Source organism: Saccopteryx bilineata, chromosome 9 (genome assembly GCF_036850765.1).
Source record: "Saccopteryx bilineata isolate mSacBil1 chromosome 9, mSacBil1_pri_phased_curated, whole genome shotgun sequence".
NCBI lineage: Eukaryota > Metazoa > Chordata > Mammalia > Chiroptera > Emballonuridae > Saccopteryx > Saccopteryx bilineata.
The window spans coordinates 27,025,735-27,046,757 of record NC_089498.1 but is presented as its reverse complement, the minus strand read 5'-3'; the positions used below and the strand labels follow the sequence as shown (position 1 = coordinate 27,046,757).

Genomic DNA, 21,023 nt, shown 5'->3' with positions numbered 1-21,023 from the left:
GTTTCTTTTATTTTCAGTCATAAATTTACACTGTCCATAAATAAATTTATCAGCAAATTCAGAAAACTTATGTGTATTATTTAGTTAAATATGTATTGCATGGAGTGAATTGTAGAGTTAACACATATGTAGTAAATTTGGGCTTTGCAGATAACCGAAGTCTGTGTTGGCCAAGATAAACAAAAGCAAAAGCACTCATACCATTCAAATAAGAATATTTTAAAGAATATGCTTTAAAATTTTATATAATACTGGTTTGGTGGTGATGAAGATTTTTAAGCTTTTTTTTCCCCCTGGGAAATATTTATATTTCTTTTTATTTTAAATTATAGCTTTGTTGGGTAGAATAATCTTGGTTATAGGTTTTTGCTTTTCATCACTTTGAATATTCCTTGCCAGTCCCTTCTGGCTTGGAAAGTTTCTGTTGAGAAATCAGCTGATAGTCTATGGGAGCTTCTTTGTAGGTAACTAATTGCTTTTCTCTTGATGCTTTTTAGATTCTCTTTGTCTTTAACCTTTTGCATTTAAAACTTTTTTTTTAATTGATTAATTTTAGAGAAGAGGAATGGAGAGAGACAGACAGATAGAATATTGATCTGTTTCTGTATGTGCCCTGACCGGGGATCAAACCTACAACCTTTGTGTATCAGGATCATGCTCTAAACCAGGGGTCCCCAAACTTTTTACACAGGGGGCCAGTTCACTGTCCCTCAGACCATTGGAGGGCCGGACTATAAAAAAAACTATGAACAAATCCCTATGCACACTGCACATACCTTTTTTTTTTTTAAAGTAACTTTTTTTTTAATTTATTCATTTTAGAGAGGAGAGGGAGAGACAGAGAGAAAGAGAGGAGAGACAGAGAGAGAGAAGGGGGGGGGGGAGCTGGAAGCATCAACTCCCATATGTGCCTTGACCAGGCAAGCCCAGGGTTTCGAACCGGCGACCTCAGCATTTCCAGGTCGACGCTTTATCCACTGCGCCACCACAGGTCAGGCTGCACATATCTTATTTTAAAGTAAAAAAAACAAAACAGGAACAAATACAATATTTAAAATAAAGAACAAGTAAATTTAAATCAACAAACTGACCTGTATTTAAATGGGAACTATGCTCCTCTCACTGACCACCAATGAAAGAGGTGCCCCTTCCAGAAGTGCAGCAGGGGCCAGATAAATGGCCTCAGGGGGCCGCATGTGGCCCAGGGGCCGTAGTTTGGGGACCCCTGCTCTAAACAATTGAGCTATCCAGCCAGAGCCCTTTTGCATTTTAATTATGATGTGTTTTGGTATGGGCCTCTTTGGGTTCATCTTACTTGGAACTCTATGTATTTTCTTTCACCAAGTTAGGGAAATATTCTGTCATTATTTTTTCAAGTAGGTTTTCAATTTTTGCTCTATTTCTTCTCCTGCTGTCAGCCCCAGATGCAGATGTTGATATCTTTGAAGTTGTCACTATCCTCATTGTGTGTGTGTGTGTAGGGGGGGGGTATCTTTTTTCCTTTTGCTGTTCTGATTGTGTGGTTTTTGCTTCTTTATATTCCAAATTGATGATTTGATTCTTGGCTTCATTTATTCTACTGATTCCCTATAAATTATTCTTCATTTAAATTAGTGTATCCTTCATTTCTGACTGGTCCCTTTTTATGCTGTTGAAGTTCTCACTAAGTTCATTTAACACTCTTATAACCAGTGTTTTGAACTTTGCATCTAGTAGATTGCTTGTCTCCACTAAGTTTATTTAGTTCTTTATCTGAAGCTTTGTATCTTTTCTTTCATTTCGGACATGTTTATTTGTTTCCTTCTTTTGCTGCCTCCCTGTGTTTGTTTCTATGTATTTAGGTAGATCTGCTACATCTCCCGGGCATGGTAGAGTGATCTAATGTGGTAGGTGGCCTGTAGGGTCCAGTGGCACAGTCTTCCCAGTCACCCAAGCTGGGTGCTCCAGGTGTACCTCCCCCCGTGTGGGCTGTGTACACCCTCCTGTCGTAGTTGAGCCCTGATTGCTGTTGGCACATCAACGGGAGAAATTTATTCCCAGGCTGGTCTACTGCAAGCACTGGCTGTGACCACGGACCTCTGACCAGTGTGGGAAAACCTCTGTGCAGGTACCCATCCTATAGAACAGGACTTATTTCAGCAGGGCTCTGATGCCCACTGAGCCCACCCCTTAAGCGTGTTGCTTGTGGACGTGGTTGGATAGTGATGCTTTGATATGGTGTGTAGTTCTAGGGCCTCCCAGGAGTTGCAGGCAAAGGTCAGCCACCGTCTATGTTCTGCCTGGGGCCACCCAGCACAAGCTACTGAACAATCTTCAGACGGCTGCTACTTGTGCTGGGTTTGGAAGTGCCCAGGTGAGGCCAGGCTGCAAACCAAGGCCAGATACTGCTTGTTTGAGAGATTTTAGGACTATCTAGAGAGCATCATGAGCTAAGACACCCTATTCGTATAGAAAAGCCAATAGAAATAGCTTGGATGGGCCAGAAATGTGGGTGGGGCAGGGTCTCAGGGAAGTGTAAGCCAGGTTGATGGAGTCCCAGACAGGGTACCCATCTTGGCTCTGTGGAGGGGGAGGGCTCATCAGAGGAACAATGGCTTCTGCCAACACCTCTGTCTAGGAGAAAACTGCCCCCCTTTCATCCTGATGCCGGACAAGTCAGTTTCTCTCATATGTCGCAGGCTCCTTTCAAGTTGCTGCCCAGTGCTGGAGCCCAGAGGGAGTGAGTCCAAGTAACTCTGTGTGCGGGCCCTTTAAGAGGAACATCTGCCACAACTCCCATTGTTTTTTACAGCCACAAGTTTTGGGGACATCTCTTCCTGGTACTGGAACCCTAGGCTGGATGTGGGGCTGGGAACCCTCACTGCTTAGGGGGGACTTCCACAGCTGAGAGTAACATGTTTTACCTGTGCTACCATCTTGCCTGGGAGTGTGAAAGAACTTCCAGTCCAGCAATTTTCAGCTTTTTTCATCTCATGGCACACATAAACTAATGACTAAAATTCCGTGACCCACCAAAAATATTTTTTGTTGATCTGAGATTAAAAAAAAAAAAAGGTATCATTTTGATTCATCCATACTAGAAAGCTATTGTTGTGTTGCTTGTTGTCTTTTTCTTTTTTTTAATTTGACAATCGGAGGGAGTAGTGCCCCTAATTAAATAGGTATTGCACGTTTTAAAAATTCTTGTGGCACACTGGTTGAAAATCGCTGTTCTAGACACGGGAGACAGCAGTCACAAGGGTCGTGGGGTGGGAGCTTGGCTGTCCCGTGGATGGAGCAGTGATGGAGCCGGTGTAACCTGAGTTCAGTAGAAAGGGTAGAGGATGGGTGGGGAAGCAACCAGGCGCTGGACTCAGATGGAACTTGACTGCAACATTGTTTGAAATCTGTATTTCTTGTCCTGGCACTCAATCTTGTAATAATGCAGCATAAATGTGGCCTGTTCAAAGGGATGCTTTAAAAGAAATAAGTTTGGAGCAAGGGAGGGTGGGCATTGCCCACAGAGAAATGAGAGAGGAGGCCACGGCTTTATTGTAGGCCTGGGGTGATACAGAGCAGAACTGGCATCAGAACACAGGGAAGGACAGAGTTGGGAGCTCAAGAGATCAACTGGACGTTGAAATTTGTCAAGTGTTGTTGACTGCATAATACTGCATTCAGTAGGGTGTTATTTAGGGGACGTGAGAATTTGAGGTCGGGAGCATAAATTTGGATTCTGAAATTGACATTAAAAGAACACAACTTAGATGGATATTGTTATGACTGTTTTCTCCCAGACGTTTAACATGTACCCACCCCTTTCCAGAGCATATTGACATGACATGTGATGAAGAAGGACTGTTATTAGCAGACACAGCACCAAAGCCTGGAATGATCTAGTGGGGAACACTGGCTGCATGGTCCCATGTGAAGTTCGTGGAAAGTCTGGTTTCTATTAAATCCAGACATGCTAGCTATCTTGACTTGGTCCCTCCCAATTAACCAACAGCCATTATGGCCGTCATGTGTTTTCCAAATGAAATCCTTCCTTAAGCTTCCTTTGAAATGATCTGATGTTCAAGAAAAAGGCTGGAGCAAAGAAGATGGTATGACACAAGTCTGTCTAATAGCACCTTCCCTAGTCTTCCTTAGAAGAGAACGTTTTCATGATCAAACTGCTGGTAAAATGCCATGCAGCTTTGACAGCTGTCATTGTTGATTGCCAGGGCATGTTTAGCTATTGGAAAAGGGGAGAAGTTGTTACTCTCTCAAAGACATGTGGAGGACCTCTGACATATAGGACATGTCTTGGCTGTTGCAAAGCAGAGTAGCCCAGTCATGCCCAGCAAGTTCTTGCAAGACAATAGAAGGGAGAAAACTAGAGCGTTGCAAGGTGAATCTGAACTAGCTTAGTAATGTCCAATAAGGCCACATTCCAGAGAGCAATTGAACCAATTATCTTCATGATAATTGAACCAAAGATCCATGGAGGAGCTTTCTTGATGGTACTGTTGAACACCCTCCCCTTCATATGAAAATTGAGAGGGGAGCCTGGGCTGGATGGTTCAGTGGATAGAGCATCATCCTGGCATCCACAGGTTTGATTCCATCAAACTGGGATGATGGACATCCCAAGTTTGATTCCCAGTTGGGGCACACAAGAGAAGCAACCATCTACTTCTTCTTTTCCCTCTTCCCCTCCCACAGCCAGTGGCTCGATTGGTTCAAATGTGGCCCCGGTTGCTGAGGATGGCTCTGTTGGCCCAAGTGTGTCAGCATCAGGTACTAAAAGTAGCTCAGTTGATTTGAACATCGGCCCCAGATGGGGGTTGCCAATTGGATCGTGGTCCAGATGAATGCTGGAGTCTGTCTCACTATCTTCCCTCCTCTCTCTGAAGGAAGGAAGGAAGGAAGGAAGGAAGGAAGGAAGGAAGGAAGGAAGGAAGGAAGGAGAGAAGGAGAAAGAAAGAAAGAAAGAAAGAAAGAAAGAAAGAAAGAAAGAAAGAAAGAAAAGAGAAAGGGGGAAAGAAAGAAAGAGAAAGAAAGAAAGAAAGGGAAAGAAAGAAAAAGAAAAGAAAAGAAAGAAAGAAAGAAAGAAAGAAAGAAAGAAAGAAAGAAAGAAAGAAAGAAAGAAGAAAAGAAAGAAAGAAATGAAGGGGGGAAAGAAAAGAAGAAAGAGGAAGGAAGAGAGAAAGAGGAAGAAAGAGAGAAAGAGAAAGAGAGAAAGAAAAAGAAAAAAAAGAGGAAAGGGAAAGGGAAGGAAAGGAAATCAAGAGGGGAAGCCAAGATGATGACTGTGATTTTAGTGTCAACTTGACCCTGGCCTTCATTCCTAGAGGGTGTGAGTTTTTGGGTATTTCAGCCAAAGGTAGTTGACAGGAGGTTAGCACTTGCATTAAGCCAGCCCAATATTTTGTTTTAAGGAGTCATCTCTTAAGAATCATTTATTTGGGCTTCTAACTTACTCTGCCAAGAAAAAAAAAAGTCATATCCTCTCTGGAACCTTTCTTTACCTTTTTTCAGCTTTATTGAGGTTTAATTGACAAAATTGTACAATAGTAAAAAGCATATAATGTGATGATTTTAATACATCTATATCACGGAAAGATTTTCCCCATTGCGTTCACCTCATATATTTATTTACTTTTGTTATGAATACATTCAAGTTCTTTCTCAGTCAATTTTAGTTATTTCAATAACAGTGTTTCTGGAACTTTTCCTGAATCCTAATGGGCTGTGTGTTGAAGAGTGAGGGAAGTCTGTGTGATACAGACAGTTTAATAAAAGTGCCTATCAAATCAGACCATTGCGAGAGTCAGAAAAGATTTTGCAGTTAGAACGTATTGCACAGTGTCTGGTACATAGGAGACAGTGAAGAACTGGTCCTTCAGGTGGAGGACAGTAAAGGAGGGTGGGGAGAAAAGGAGAGAGACATTTGCTGGTCATGATTAAACTCTTTGGGTTAGTTTATAAATGGTAAAACATAGATTTTGACTGCTTATCAAAACCATGTGCATTTATGAGCACTTGTGGATTTAAATTTTTTGAAATTAATACTAAAATTTATACAATCAGCTAGGGTAAACACGCCAGCTATTTCGATATTTACACATTGTTTAAAAAATAAAAAGAGCCTTTTAGAAGTATATGCCCTTCTGAGAACGGCCACAGCCATGTGTTGGACAGAATCGGCTCACACCTCTCAACTGAATGTTGAGTTGTGAGCCACTGTATTCTGGTCTCATGGGATTTGGGCTGTTGAAGTCATTAAGTATTTATTTCAATAGAAATATTGTTAATTAGCCAAATAAATAAGTTTCATCAGTATGTTATGAATATCTTTTAAGAGCCACTGGAATGGCATAATCTGTACCCGTACAGACAGTTTATAGTTCAAGTGCTTTGAAGAAGGGACCAACACGATTTATCTTTGTGTCAGTAGCATAAACCATTGCATATGGTCAAAGCCATGTTGGCTAATATTGCTTTGGAGCCAAAACTGGTTAGTATAAATTAAAGAAGAGGATAATTTGTGTTGAGCCTACTAGAGTATTTGAAAAAGGAAAATTCTCAGCTAGGAAAGAGAAAAAAGCCAGACATTTCTAAGAAGCTCTGAAGCAAGAATTTTTTTCCTAATTCATTGCTATTGATGTGACTCAGAAAGCCATAGAGGGCCCTGGCCAGTGGCTTAGTGGATAGAGCATCAGCCCGACATATGGATGTCCTAGGTTCAATTCCCAGTCAGGGCATACAGGAGAAGTGACCATTTGCTTCTCTCCTTCTTCCTCTCCTCCTTCTCTCACTTTTTCCCTCCCACAGCCAGTGGCTTGATTGGTTCAAGCATGGCCCCAGGCACTGAGGATAGCTTGGTTGGTTTGATCACATCAGCCTCAGGCACTAAAAATAGCTCGGTACTTGAGCATCGGCCCCAGTGTTGCAGGGTGGATCACAGTCAGAACACTTGTGGGAGTCTGCCTCACTATCTCATCCTCCCACCTGAAAAAGAAAAAGAAAAGAAAGCCATAGAGACTGAAGAATGCATAGAGACTCTGCCTCATTTTGGTCAGAGGTCACTTGGATAAACATCTTGGTTGGTGATGCCATTGCCTTGTACCATGGGCAGAGTGCACAGTTGAACAACCTTGGAGTGATCTGCTCAGGTGCTCACTGGGAAGAGGCGGGCCTTTACTTGTGCCGTCTACACCGACGACCAGCACATAACTTGAGAGTTCTAGTCCACGATCCTGGTGCATTCTGCCACCTTCTCCAGAAAGTCCACGTGGCATTTTTTTCTCTGAGCAATAGCCATCCACTTATTTCTTGAAGGCCTACCCAAGGTATTCTGTTCCCCATGGTGCTGCCTATTTCCAGGGGAGGGCAGGTGGGTAAGAGATTGGGTCTCCAGAATGGATGAAGGCTGGATTTCAGCATTTTGACCTGTGATCATTATGGATCCAAATTGGGTCATTTAAGAGGAGTAGTTGAGCAATTTCCTTTCTACCGGCCCTCAGTCTCTCTCGTACCCATCAAAACAAACCAACAAACAAATCAAAACTACAACCTAGAATTTTTAGGTTCAGTGACTCCGAGGTAAAAAAATAAAAAAATAAAATAAAAAAATTATGATTTCTTCTCTGTCTTTAAGTTCAGTTACATTTCTAAGAATTGCGTTGGCCCTGGCTGGTTGGCTCAGCAGTAGAGCATTGGCCTAGCGTGCGGGGGACCCGGGTTCGATTCCCGGCCAGGGCACATAGGAGAAGCGCCCATTTGCTTCTCCACCCCCCCCCTTCCTCTCTGTCTCTCTCTTCCCCTCCCGCAGCCAAGGTTCCATTGGAGCAAAGATGGCCCAGGCGCTGGGGATGGCTCCTTGGCCTCTGCCCCAGGCGCTAGAGTGGCTCTGGTCGTGGCAGAGCGACGCCCCAGAGGGGCAGAGCATCACCCCCTGGTGGGCGTGCCAGGTGGATCCTGGTGGGGCGCATGCGGGAGTCTGTCTGACTGTCTCTCCCCGTTTCCAGCTTCAGAAAAATACAAAAAAAAAAAAAAAAAAGAATTGCGTTGATATACTTCAGGTCTTCAAACCTTGTTTAGTCCCTTCATTGTTTCTCACGGTACATAGAAAGGACCCTTATGCCATGTCCCAAAACTGTAGGTCCAACTGAAGGGGGACATTCCAATAACAAACACACTGTTAGAAAGAGGCAGGATTTCTCTGCTCTGTTCCCTCAAATAATTAACCACAATAATGATAACAAGAATAAACATGGATGGAGTGTTTTCTCTGTGTCAAGCATTGTTCTTAGCACTTGAAAGTATGAACTCATTTAACCTTTAAAAAATCCTGTGAGGGAAGTGCTGTTTTTATTCCCTTTTTACCAGTCCGGGACTTGAGCACCTGAGAGGTTTACAGACTTCCCCAGGAGATAAGGACAAGGATGAAAGGGGCACTTCCCCATTGCAGGCCTGGAGATGCTTTATGGCTCTTGTGAGCTTCCTGACCCCCTCTCTCACCAGGCTGGGGGAGACTTGGGAAGATTGACAGTATCTGGTTAAACATGGACTGACTGGGCTTTTCAGATTTTTGAAGGACAATTTTTGTGTGTGCATGAACTGGAAAACATACATCTTCTAAATCATATTTTTATGGTAAGTCCTATTGGCACTAATAACTCTACTGGAATAGATGGGAAATGATAGAGTTTTGTTGACATATATATTATATTTTTTCTCCCAAAGTATAAGAAATTTCCACCCTATGACAGTAGGGAATCCTGAACATATATTCTTTTTACAAAGTCTATGTCCGTGTGTGAGGACCTGTCCTAGTTATCAATTAAATCATTTCAACATGTAGATGCAGACGGCAAAAAGTTATATTTCAGTTCCTTAGAATTGTGTGCTTTAGAGAGAACTGAGGACATTATCAGTGTCAGGGTGCTCTCAGCATAATAATGTCAGATTTTGTCTCCTAAGTCTGATCATTGGTCCATGTGGTTCTGCTTGGTCTCACCTGGGACCTGGTAAATGATTTTTTTTTCTTCTTTTCCAAGTGAGAGGAGGGGAGATAGAGAGACAGACTCCTGCATGCTCTCCGATCAGGATCTACCTGGCAACCGCCACCTGGGGCCAATGCTCTGCCCATTTGGGGCCATGCTCACAATGGAGCTATTTTTAACCCCTGAGGTAAAGGCTCCATAGAGCCATCCTCAGCGCTGGGGCCAATGCCAATTGAGCCATGGCTGCAGGAGGGGAAGAGAGAGAGAGAGGTAGAGAGAGAATAGGGAGGGAGAAGGGTGGAAAAGCAAATTGTCACTTCTCCTGTGTGCCTTGACTGGGAATCAAACCTGGGACATCCACTTACAGGGCCAGCGCTCTACCACTGAGCCGATCAGCCAGAGCTGGTAAATATTTTTTATATTCTCTCATGTCTCTAATTTTCTTTTTAAAAGTCACTGTGGTCTCTATTTTTTATGTTAATATTTATTGAGCAATTCACAATTCAGCACCATGCCTAATAAATAGTCACTTATTTAACTGATGAGAAACCCTAAGCGAGGGATACTTTTACTCTCATTTCACAGATTGGGTGGGGGCAAACAGGAGTTTAGAGTGCTTTAATCCAGCTAGCAAGTGGCAGAGCTTAAATTTTACCCTTAAACGGTCTCGTTTTAATATTGAGCATTTCCCTTCATTCATTATCTTGTGCCATTTCATTTTATCTTAATTTTTGCTGCTCCTGACAAAATCCTAAAACATCCTCATGCCGATAGTTTTTCCCAGATGTTTTCTCAGTCTTTTCCTTAATTCTTACTCTTTCATTTCCTGGATATATTGTCTCCCTCCCCAACTCCTGGACCATAGGCTCCCATTTTATATTGACCACACGTGAAGCTTTTGCTTCTTCTGAACTGAGAGGTCTCCTTTGTGGTGGCGTCACACATGGTGGACCACAGACCAATTATTCTTTAGTGCTATTGTTTGGACAAAATAATAGGCTTTTTTCTTTTAAAACATGTGATGTCTTGACTGAAGTCAATATTTTTTGGTGCTGTTGTCAGAGATAGGTGAAAAATAGTTTTGTTTTGTTTTTAGATTTTTTAAAATTCATTTTAAAGAGGGGAGAGACACAGAGAGAGAGAGAGAGAGAGAGAGAGAGAGAGAGAGAGAGAAAGGACAGGAAGGAGCAGGAAACATCAGCTCCTATATGTGCCTTGACCAGGCAAGCCCGAGGTTTCAAACTGGCGACCTCAGTGTTCCAGGTCGACGCTTTATCCATTGTGCCATCACAGGTCAGGTCAAAATTTTAAAGTAAAAAATAATTGACATTATTCAATGATAATGTTTTAAACTTATTGCTAGCCACAAATACATGTCTTTGACAATATTTCTCTAGCCAGCCTCATGGGGCTACTTTGTTATTCTGTTGGTTAGTCTTTACAAAGATTAGAAATAGAATAATGATCCAGCCCATGGGGATCTTTTTAGTAGTATTTCAAGATATTGCTTTAAGATGAATTATCTCACTTGAAGTTCTGGTTCAGTTTCAGCAAATGTCATTAATTCATTGAGTCTTTTTTTTTTTTTTTTACTAAGAGTCGGAGAGAGGGATAGATAAGAACAGACAGACAGGAATGGAGAGAGATGAGAGGCATCAATCATTAGTTTTTTGTTGTGGCACCTTAGTTGTTCATTGATTGCTTTCTCATATGTGCCTTGACCGTGGGGCCACAGCAGATCGAATATCCCTTTGCTCAAGCCAGCGACGTTGGGTCCAAGCTGGTGAGCTTTTGCTCAAACCAGATGAGCTGGCGCTCAAGCTGGTGACCTCAGGTTCTCAAACCTGGGTCCTCCGCGTCCCAGTCCAACGCTCTATCCACTGCGCCACTGCCTGGTCAGGCTCATTGAGTCTTTTAGTTCTTCATTATGTAACAGGTATAAGTGCTTGGGTACAAGTTCCTTCACACATAGACCCTGGCTTTGAGGAGCTTATAGCTTCCTATTTTTCATTAAGGCTGTTCACTCTGAACTTTAAAAAAAAATAGTTGTGCTGTCATACTACCACTTAATTTATCTGTTTCTGGAATTCATCTCATTTTTTTCTGTTATTTCAAAAGCCTTTGGTAGAGTTTAAATATGACCTATTTTCTAAAAAATTAAGGGGAGTTTCCTGAAGTGTGATTTGTACCTGACATGAGTCCTTTGTGAATTATTCCGGCCACTTAAATCTAAAAGAAGAAACAACTACTAACAAATAAAACATATTAACATATAGTATCTCCTTTGTAAAAGTATAAAATGGTAACATAGGATCTGACTAGATATTGACTCTTGGTCAGTATCCATTCAGTTTTTAAACTTAGCGGCTAAGTTCTATGACTGCGTCTCTACCTACGTCTTTGAAACAAGGAAAGCTTGAGCATTTAGGGGGTGATCAAGATTGTGAGCAGACCTTTTTTGATCCAGAAGGAGACACAGCCAGTTCTTTCTCTCTGGTTTGCTTGGTCTTGGGAGGGAAAGGCATCCTCTTGGGTGGGTAATTGGGGCAGCTCTCAGCTAATGGCACCCGCATCTTCATGGACTTGGGCCCTTTCCTTTTCTTCTCCAGCCTAGGGGAAGCCTAAGCATGTCCTCACGCTCATTCCCCTTCTTAGCAGGCCCCTGAGCCTCTTGTTTTCTCCCCTCCCTCACCGGCTCCTCCCCTCCTTACTTCTGAGTTGCTGGTCTCTTCATGCTATAGAGGCTTCCCTGCCTGAGCCACGGAAGGGCTTCAGAAGGTCTCCATTCAATCAATGCCCATTCTCAGCAAAGCGTCCTGTCGCCTCCCACTCTCAAGTTGGTTTTCCATTCTCTTCCCTCTTTCCAGTAATTTCTCTCGTAGAACCCGGCTTTTTTTCTTCATACATGACACAAAGGAATATTTCATACCCATTTGAAATCTTTTTATTTGTTTAATTCCTGCTTCCCCCATTTAATCAGAATCCTTTGAGAGCACGCAGGGAGCCGTCAGAACATCTCCTGTGCTCACTAACTCAAAATGCTTCACCCATTCTGCGGATACACGGGCGCGCCTTCTGGATGCAGTGGGTTATATGGTTCAACTCTACAAGGTATTTATTTGGTTTAGATTTTGTTTTCTATCAAACTAACCCCCTCCCCCAAGAATGTTTTTCTTCTTTAACATCCAGCACTGTAAAATCCTAGTTTTGTGATAAATTGTTCTAGATTTTTGTCATCATTCCGAACTGAAAAATAGAGGGCTGTTTGGGCCCAGCGCGTTTGCCCCAGTATCGCCTGACCATTTATTTTGTATTGCTTTCTCAGAAGGGAAGCTTCCTCTCTGCCCTTGAGCCGCCTACACAATCTGAAACAGAGAAAGGAAAGCTTCCAAACTGGTCAGTCCAGTTAAGGCACCAAGTGGCTTATGCTTTTGATATAAGTCTAACCGAGTTAGGAAGTTACTAAGGCTGGAGGGCTTTCAAAGATAATTCACTTTTTTTTTTTTTTTTCAAGAACAGTTACATTTGTTCACTGTTGGGGACCATAGGTGGTGTTTCTTGTCTTCATGCAGCTTGGAAGAGGTGAGGGCCCTGCTGAGATTGATGCAGGGTAGCTGTGAGGTTTAGACAAGGGACTGCACGGAGCGCTCCTGGCTTCCCACCTGTAATGTGGGGGGAGTTCCTGGTTCTTATGAATTTGAACACGTCACTTCCCAGCTCTGGTTTCTCATCTGCAAAGGGACAGGGTGGGGGATGCTGGCATGCCCTTAGCATTCCCTCCTCTCTGAGTTCCTTTAACCCACTTATTCAATAAGCATTTGCAGACTAATCAATGTTGATTGGCAGCTAACGCCTGGCGCGCACCCGGTTGCCAGCGAGGCTCCTGCCATTGAACAGTGTACGTTCAAATCGTGTGTCAAAGGTGGTGCGGAGAAGGCTGCATTTTGTTTTGTTTTGTTTTTTTTTTTCCCTGAAGAGAGACTAAAGCAAATAGTCTGTGGCCTGAGATCATCTGGAAGTGGGGAGGGCAGTTTTAAACAGGGTCATGAGTGCAGCTTCTCCAAGGAGATGGTATTTAGGCTGAGACAGCAATGAGTACCAGGAAGCCAAGCCAGTTTAAAGAAGATGATTGTGGTGAAAGAAGTGTGTGCAAACTCCTTTCAGCGTGTGTCGGGGAGAAGTCATTTTCTCTTTATTCCTTAGTAACCTAAAAATAGAAAGCCAAAGTGAGGGGCCATACATGTTTGTTTAAGGTCACAGAATTGCCGTCCTGGAGCACAGATTCGGGCAGAAACCCAAGTTGTGTCCTGATTACGGGGTGAAGGCGAACGGTATTTGTGAGCGCAGGGAGGGAAGTGATGGCATGAAGAAAGGACAGAAATCCCTCTTGTGCTGGCAAGTTGAGTTGTTCTTTAGCTAACACAGCTGATCACTGATTTCTATCTTCAGAGAGTCTGAAATGAGCAGTCCCCGTGGTCAGGATGTCTGCTTTCCTGTTAGTGTTACAAACAGTCATTTAGAAAACAATGTTGCTTTGGCTCAGTCCAAAGGTTACACTGTCCAGTTCAAACTTCTCCAAGGTTCAAGGAGCAAGACGTGCCAGCAGCATCTGGAATGCCTTCTCTGGCTGTATTGTGCCAACTTCTCACTCCTAGGTTCTTGGCCGAGACACCCCTCCAATGAAACAGATTTAAGGTGGTGGCTTGGGCCATTTCCAGGAGTTAACTCAGTTTTCCTGTGTATCTCCCATGTCGACAGGAGGCATATATGTTAGTAAACATCTGTTCATTTTTCTCCTGTGAATGTGTCAGTTTATTACAGGGGGGTTCTCAGCCAAGAACCTAGAAGGATAGAGGGAAAATTAGCTTTTCTTTCCCACAGATTGAATATTCACTTTCCCACTCACTATCTTAGCCTCGGTCTCCTCATCTGTAGAAGGGGGATAAGATTTGCAGCTGCTAATGGTACAGATAAAGTGATGCGTGCAAGCATTTAGCACAGGAAGTAGTCAATAAACAGTTGCTGAAAATCAACCCATAAAAAAGGCCTGCCGGGAATCGTTAACATTTGCTTTGTGTTTGGCTTTCTAGTCAGGTCTAATAAGGACACGAAAAAATGAATTCCTCATCTCGCCATTACCTCAGCTACTGGCCCAGGAACACAACTACAGCTCGCCTGCAGGCCACCATCCTCACGTACTGTACAAAAGGACCGCTGAGGAGACGGTCCGGCGTTACCATGGCTACACGGGCTCTAGCCAGAATTATCCTGGTCATACCCCAGGTCACGCTCCCCACACGTATTGGAGTCAAGAAAGAGGGAATCACCATCGAAGGTTGCAAAAGCAGCATTTTTGTGGACGACGCAAGAAATGTATGTAAGGAAACTTTTTCTTACTCTGCTCTTATGTGGGCCCTCCATAGGTTTTCCTGCGTGATATTGGGTGTGCTGACTTTGCAGGTTAAGATGGGGCTACAATGAGTACCCCCCAGAAATTAGTCATGGAGATGGTCCAGACATCATCCCTGTCATGCAAACACTAGGTGATCAAGTCTCAATTTTTCTTGGATACACTAGAAAAGATTTTTTATGCTTTTCTTGTTGTTGTTGTTCTTTTAGCATCTCTTGCATTTTAGTCACAGGTTTTAATATTGTGTTTGTGCTCATGAGAAAAGTTCCCAGTCTTACAATAATAAAAAAATCAGAGGTGAATCCTCAGGTGTGATTGGGTGTTTCTCCTGAGGATTTGAAGGAGCAATTTTCCAGAAAACAAGGACACTGGCACCAGAGTGGAGTGGCAGTGAATTAGCTGGACCCCCGGGCATGCTAACATGTCATCAGTGTAACAAATTACTATTTTTTTACATTAAGTTTTGGAAATCTAGTATTTATTTTGCACTTAGAGCATCGTTTCAACTCAGATGATAAACTCTCACCAGAAATACTTAATCTGTATTTAGACTTCATAAAATTGAAGGTTGAAAAAGTAGGTTTATATAGTCAAGTTGTTCCAAACATGCCTACGTTTTTAAATAACTGAATCAAGTATTGCTTTTTTTTTTTTTTTTTGTATTTCTCTGAAGCTGGAAATGGGGAGAGACAGTCAGACAGACTCCCGCATGCGCCCGACCGGGATCCACCCAGCACGCCCACCAGGGGGCAACACTCTGCCCACCAGGGGGCGATGCTCTGTCCCTCCGGGGCGTCGCTCTGTTGCGACCAGAGCCACTCTAGCGCCTGGGGCAAAGGCCAAGGAGCCATCCCCAGTGCCCGGGACATCTTTGCTCCAATGGAGCCTCAGCTGCGGGAGGGGAAGAGAGAGACAGAGAGGAAGGAGAGGGGGAGGGGTGGAGAAGCAGATGGGCACCTCTCCTGTGTGCCCTGGCCAGGAATCGAACCCGGGACTTCCGCACGCCAGGCCGACACTCTACCGCTGAGCCATCCGGCCAGGGCCTCAAGTATTGCTTTTTAAATGAAAACAGAAATGTAAAATTAACTCCCTCCATTGCCACCAGCCACATTTCAAAGGCTCAGTAGCCATGAGTGGCATGTGAGTCGGACAGGCAGCCGGGTGAGGGGTCCGCCCCTGGAGAAGGGAAACTTCTATCACTGAGATGTTGGTTGGGAGAAATAATGAAAGATAGTGTCTTTACCTTTTTAATTGATTTTTGCAGTTGGGGTGTTATTGAAATACCCTCTGTTAGAGCATCTATCTTTGGCATGGATCTGGAGTAATAGTATTAATAATTGTAATGATATGCATGGTGGCAATGAGATATGAAAGCTAAACTCAAGGTCATTCATCAATGTGGCCAACCTGTGTTTTTTAACTCTACGTCTAAATGATTTGCTTTTTAAATTTCACTCTGTGGAGAACAGCTATCACTATTATAATAGTACCAGTTGTTAAATACTGAAGTTGTTCTGTATTATTAGTTTACATAGGTATTGTCCTGGGCTTTGTAAATGCCCTTCTCTGTCCCAGCACCCCCTGGACTTGGCACTGTCCACTCACTAAAGGGATTGTACCTGGGCTGACAGGCATGTCCAGGGCTTTGCTCAAAGGTTATGGCCAGTATTCATTTTGTTCAGGTGGTGCCCTCACCTTTGCTATAGTATTTATACTTTTAAATATCACCTTGATGTGCTGTTTCCTCTATAACTAAGTCAACATCAGGCCGAAGACCAGACTGACCACTTACTTTGTGCTATGTTAAAGTTTGTGTTGATGAAACAAGAGTATAAGACACAGGCAGTGTTCTACAGGATATGTATTTCTACATTTTATTTAGGAAATAATATATAAAGTGTTATGAATTCAGATACGAAGAATGATGTCCATGTTGGTAGTGTTTTTTTAGCCATAAAATAAAAGGAATATTTTCTGCTTTTAAAGACTAGTCCCACAAAATTGATTTTTGTAGCTTTTCTTTTGCTCATTAGAGCATTTTTGAGTTGTTGAATTGATTCATCCATCCATCCATCCATCCATTCAAACAAACTTCTATTGCATGAATTCTTGACCACAAACTAGGTGCAGAGCCCCAGAATAGGCACTGATGTCATCACTTATTGGTAGATTAGTAAAGTGTTGGTAACATAGTCCTTCTCTTCCCCTTGTTGAGATTTCTGTCTCACCCAAATGTCCTGTTCTGATATCCCTTCCAAATGCTGTTATGTTTATTGTAGATGCCCCCAAACCCCCCACAGAGGACACCTATCTCAGTCTAGATGAATACGGGAGCACAGGGCGGCCCAGAAGGTCAGCTGGAAAGTCACAAAAGGGCCTCAACGTGGAAACCCTTGTGGTAGCAGACAAGAAAATGGTGGAAAAGCACGGCAAGGCGAACGTCACCACGTACATCCTCACGGTCATGAACATGGTAAGGGACTGTCAAGAATCCATCCTCCTGGCTCTCCAAAGCAGCTGGGAAGCATGGAATGCCCTGTGTGGATTGAACAGCAGATGTAGCCATGTGGTTTTATTGGAAAAAAAGGAAATTGGCTTCATTGTACACACACACACACACGATAAAATTAAAGCCGATATGCATACAAACATTTCTCATTGGTTATACCCTCCCCAGTATGGGAAATGTCTAGATTTATATTTTGCTTCAATTGTTCCAACAGGTTTCCAGCCTATTTAAAGACGGAACCATTGGAAGTGATATAAACATTGTTGTGGTGAGTCTCATTCTTCTGGAGCAGGAACCTGTAAGTGGCAAACTTCATTTATTTCTTCATTCAGGATATGCTTATTTAACACCTACTGTGTGCCATTCCTGTACTTACTGGTCATTAGACATTCAAATTTGAAAATATACTGACCCTCCCCTCAAGGAACATACAATCTAATAGGGTTGTGTATTCAAATAACCAAATCATCATAAAATAATTATTTATGTAGAAATGTATATAATATATATGCATAGATATACAATGACACATAAAATATTATATAAATATTATGTAGGCTTCATAAGGAAACATGCATTAGGTAATAGATCTAAGGGTTAATTAGATTTTGCAAGTTGGATAAGCTGAGTAATACTAGGTGTATACAAAAGGGTATTTTGAAAAGAAATCATCAGAAAATTCTTGTGGTAAATGTGCTGTCTCCCCAGCGTCATCTTGGATGCTAAAGAGAATAAACAAAGAATAGTTAACTGCCCTGAATCGACTACAGTGAGGTGCAAGACAAAGGCATGGGGCACATTATAAAATCAGAATATATTATAAAGCAGGGGTCAGGAACCTTTTTAGCTGAGAGAGCCATGAATGCCACATATTTTAAAATGTACAATAATTCCATGAGAGCCAAACAATGATCCGTGTATGTTACGCATTATCCAATAAAAATTTGGTGTTGTCCTGGAGGACAGCTGTGATTGGCTCCAGCCACCCACAACCATGAACATGAGCGGTAGGAAATGAATGGATTGTCATACATGAGAATGTTTTATATTTTTAATGTTATTATTTTTTTTATTAAAGACTTGTCTGTGAGCCAGATGCAGCCACATCTGGCTCATGAGCCATAGGTTCCCGACCCCTGTTATAAAGTGATAAATTGTATGACACTTACGGCTTTGTAGTGTTTTTATGTTAAAACTGTATTTTTTTGAGGTGGAGATTACCAATTAAACAGACCATTTTTGAAGTCCCTGTGGTGGCTTTTTAAAATCTTCATCTATAACCCCATTAATGACTATATAAAGCAGGGCGTCAGAGACAAGGTGAAAGTTAATCTAATTGCCCGGGTGTGTGGAGCTACAGAGGTTACAACTTGTCAGGTGGTTCTTGAACTTTTAGAAAGGGTGTGTGCTGTTTGGGAGACACTTTTGTCTTTAGCCTACCTCTTAGGCTGTGCTCAAGAACATTGAAGCCTAATTCATTCATAATTGAAGATCTTCTCTATAAACTCTCAACTTGACCCAAGTCAGTTTTAAGCAAACATTTTCATATATATTTTAGGAGTAGGTTCTCTTTACCCTCTAGAACAGAGGTCCCCCAACTTTTTACACAGAGGGCCAGTTCACTGTCCCTCAGACTGTTGGAGGGCCAGACTATAAAAAAAACTATGAACAAATCCCTATGCACACTGCACATATCTTATTTTAAAGTAAAAAAACAAAACGGGAACAAATACAATATTTAAAATAAAGAGCAAGTAAATTTTTTTTTTCTGTATTTTTCTGAAGCCAGAAACCGGGAGAGACAGTCAGACAGACTCCCGCATGAGCCCGACCGGGATCCACCCGACACGCCCACCAGGGGGCGACGCTCTGCCCACCAGGGGGCGATGCTCTGCCCCTTCGGGGCGTTGCTCTGCCGCGACCAGAGCCACTCTAGCGCCTGGGGCAGAGGCCGAGGAGCCATCCCCAGTGCCCGGGCCATCTTTGCTCCAATGGAGCCTTGGCTGCGGGAGGGGAAGAGAGAAACAGAGAGGAAGGAGAGGGGGAGGGGTGGAGAAGCAGATGGGCGCTTCTCCTATGTGCCCTGGCCGGGAATCAAACCCGGGACTTCTGCACGCCAGGCTGACGCTCTACCACTGAGCCAACTGGCCAGGGCCACAGAGCAAGTAAATTTAAATCAACAAACTGACCAATATTTCAATGGGAACTATGGGCCTGCTTTTGGCAAATGAGATGGTCAATGTCCAGTTCCGTATTTGTCACTGCTAGCCGTAACAAGTGATGCAAGTGTGCATCAGTTAGTCTAGATCTGGTTGGAGATTTCAGATGTTTCTTTCTGGAAAAAGTCTGTTCACAGACATAAGTGCTGCCAAAGATGGTTGCCATTTTGAGTGCATGGTTCCTGAGATTAGGCTATGTCTCAGAGGGGAGAGATGCACAGAAATTAGGCAAGCTGCTTGACTTGAATGCGTCTTTCAGAGAGTCACAATTCTGCTGTTCAGCCAGTTCCATTTGGTAAATTGTATCCACATTTTCAATGTCAATAGAAAATGGGTTACAGAAAAGTTGTATGTCCTATTCATGGAGATAAAGCTCTTTAAATCTGAATTGCAACTCCTTTTGCAACTTTTCCAGTGAATTCACATGTTTCTTTTGGGAATGCAATCAAGGGTTTTTTCACTAACAGATTTTGAGTTAAGGGGAGATGGCAGAAATTTTCCTCCTTTACTTGTTTGATAAGGAGGCCTAATTTTACTTCAAATACTTTCACATGTGATTGAGTATCACAGATGAGCTTCCCTTTTCCTTGAAGTTGCACATTGAAAGGTGCTTCTGGAGCCGTGATGCGTGCGTCCCATGTCACCGGAAGTAGTACTGTACGTGAGCGACGCCACGCTTTGCTGCGCCACCACATACAGTACTCCAGGAACATAGGATGCAGATGCATCCTGTGTTCCTCTCACTGATCATCAGTGAAAGAGGTACCCCTTCTGGAAGTGCGGCGGGGGCCGGATAAATGGCCTCGGGGCCACATGCAGCCTGCGGGCAGTAGTTTGGGGACCCCTGCTCTAGAATCTTATGACTTTGTTTTTTCATCCATTCCGTGAGCTTTCATTTGATTGGTTGGTTGGTTGGTTGATTGATTCTAACCTACGGTATGCCAAGTTCTTTGCTGTAAATTTTGATATAGGGGTAACTAAGTTACACTCACTACCTTTCTCATGCTCTATTGAAGAGGCATTGAATTTTATCACCATTAATTTATATATATTATGTTCTAAAAGTTATAATGCTTTTGTAAAGGGGGTACTAACCAATATCAGGTTATCTGTTATAGAAATATAATTGGTCATAAACTACACTACTGAAATACTGTAGTTATTTTAAATATTGTGAACATTTGCCCAAAATTGTTTTTAGGTTTTGTTTTTTTTCCTAATTTTCATCAACCTTAGATCAAATTTTTTCCTCTACTGACCTTTCTCCCTAGAATCATGCTGTTTCTGTGTTGGGCTGTAGAAATGGAATAATTCAGCATTCTCATCTCTGTGACAAATTCACACTCTGGTTTGTGTGGGTTTCCCCTAGGGAGGACTATCGATCAACCATCATGCAGACCAGTCTTTGAACAGTTTTTGTCAGTGGCAGTCAGCCCTCATTGGAAAGAACGGCAAGAGGCATGACCACGCCATTTTACTCACAGGATTTGATATTTGTTCCTGGAAGAATGAACCCTGTGACACGTTAGGTATGGTATGAACAGATGCTTTACACACACGCTGTTAGCTAAAAACTCAGTATGGAATCTTTCTGTTGGGTGGGTGGCCCTTATGATCATTAATAAGGAGACCTAATATTTAGTTATTGATTTCATTGATTTTTAAGAAATAGAGGAAGGGGGAGAGAGCGAAACACTAATTTGTTGTTCCACTTGTTTATACATTCATTGGTTGATTCTTGTATGTTCCCCCATCGGGGATTGAACCCACAACTTTGTCATACTGGGACGATGCTCTAACCAACTGAGCTATCTGGCTAGGGATTCTACCGAGGCTTGAAATAAATTATTTAACTAGGCAAGCAGTAGTTTATTTCATAAGCATCATGACTGCAGAACTGGGTAGCTGAAGAA

At 42.7% G+C, this 21,023-nt stretch overlaps 1 protein-coding gene across 1 annotated transcript in view; it reads left to right on the top strand.

Moving 5' to 3' along the window:
• The window catches only part of ADAMTS18 (ADAM metallopeptidase with thrombospondin type 1 motif 18), a 156,372-nt gene that overhangs the window by 66,875 nt on the left and 68,474 nt on the right, over positions 1 to 21,023 (top strand). The window contains exons 2-5 of the mRNA XM_066242865.1: positions 14,063 to 14,349; positions 16,662 to 16,855; positions 17,106 to 17,189; positions 20,480 to 20,639. Coding sequence (XP_066098962.1) covers positions 14,088 to 14,349; positions 16,662 to 16,855; positions 17,106 to 17,189; positions 20,480 to 20,639 — 700 coding nt within the window. The 5' untranslated portion in view covers positions 14,063 to 14,087. The remainder of the gene's footprint in view (positions 1 to 14,062; positions 14,350 to 16,661; positions 16,856 to 17,105; positions 17,190 to 20,479; positions 20,640 to 21,023) is intronic.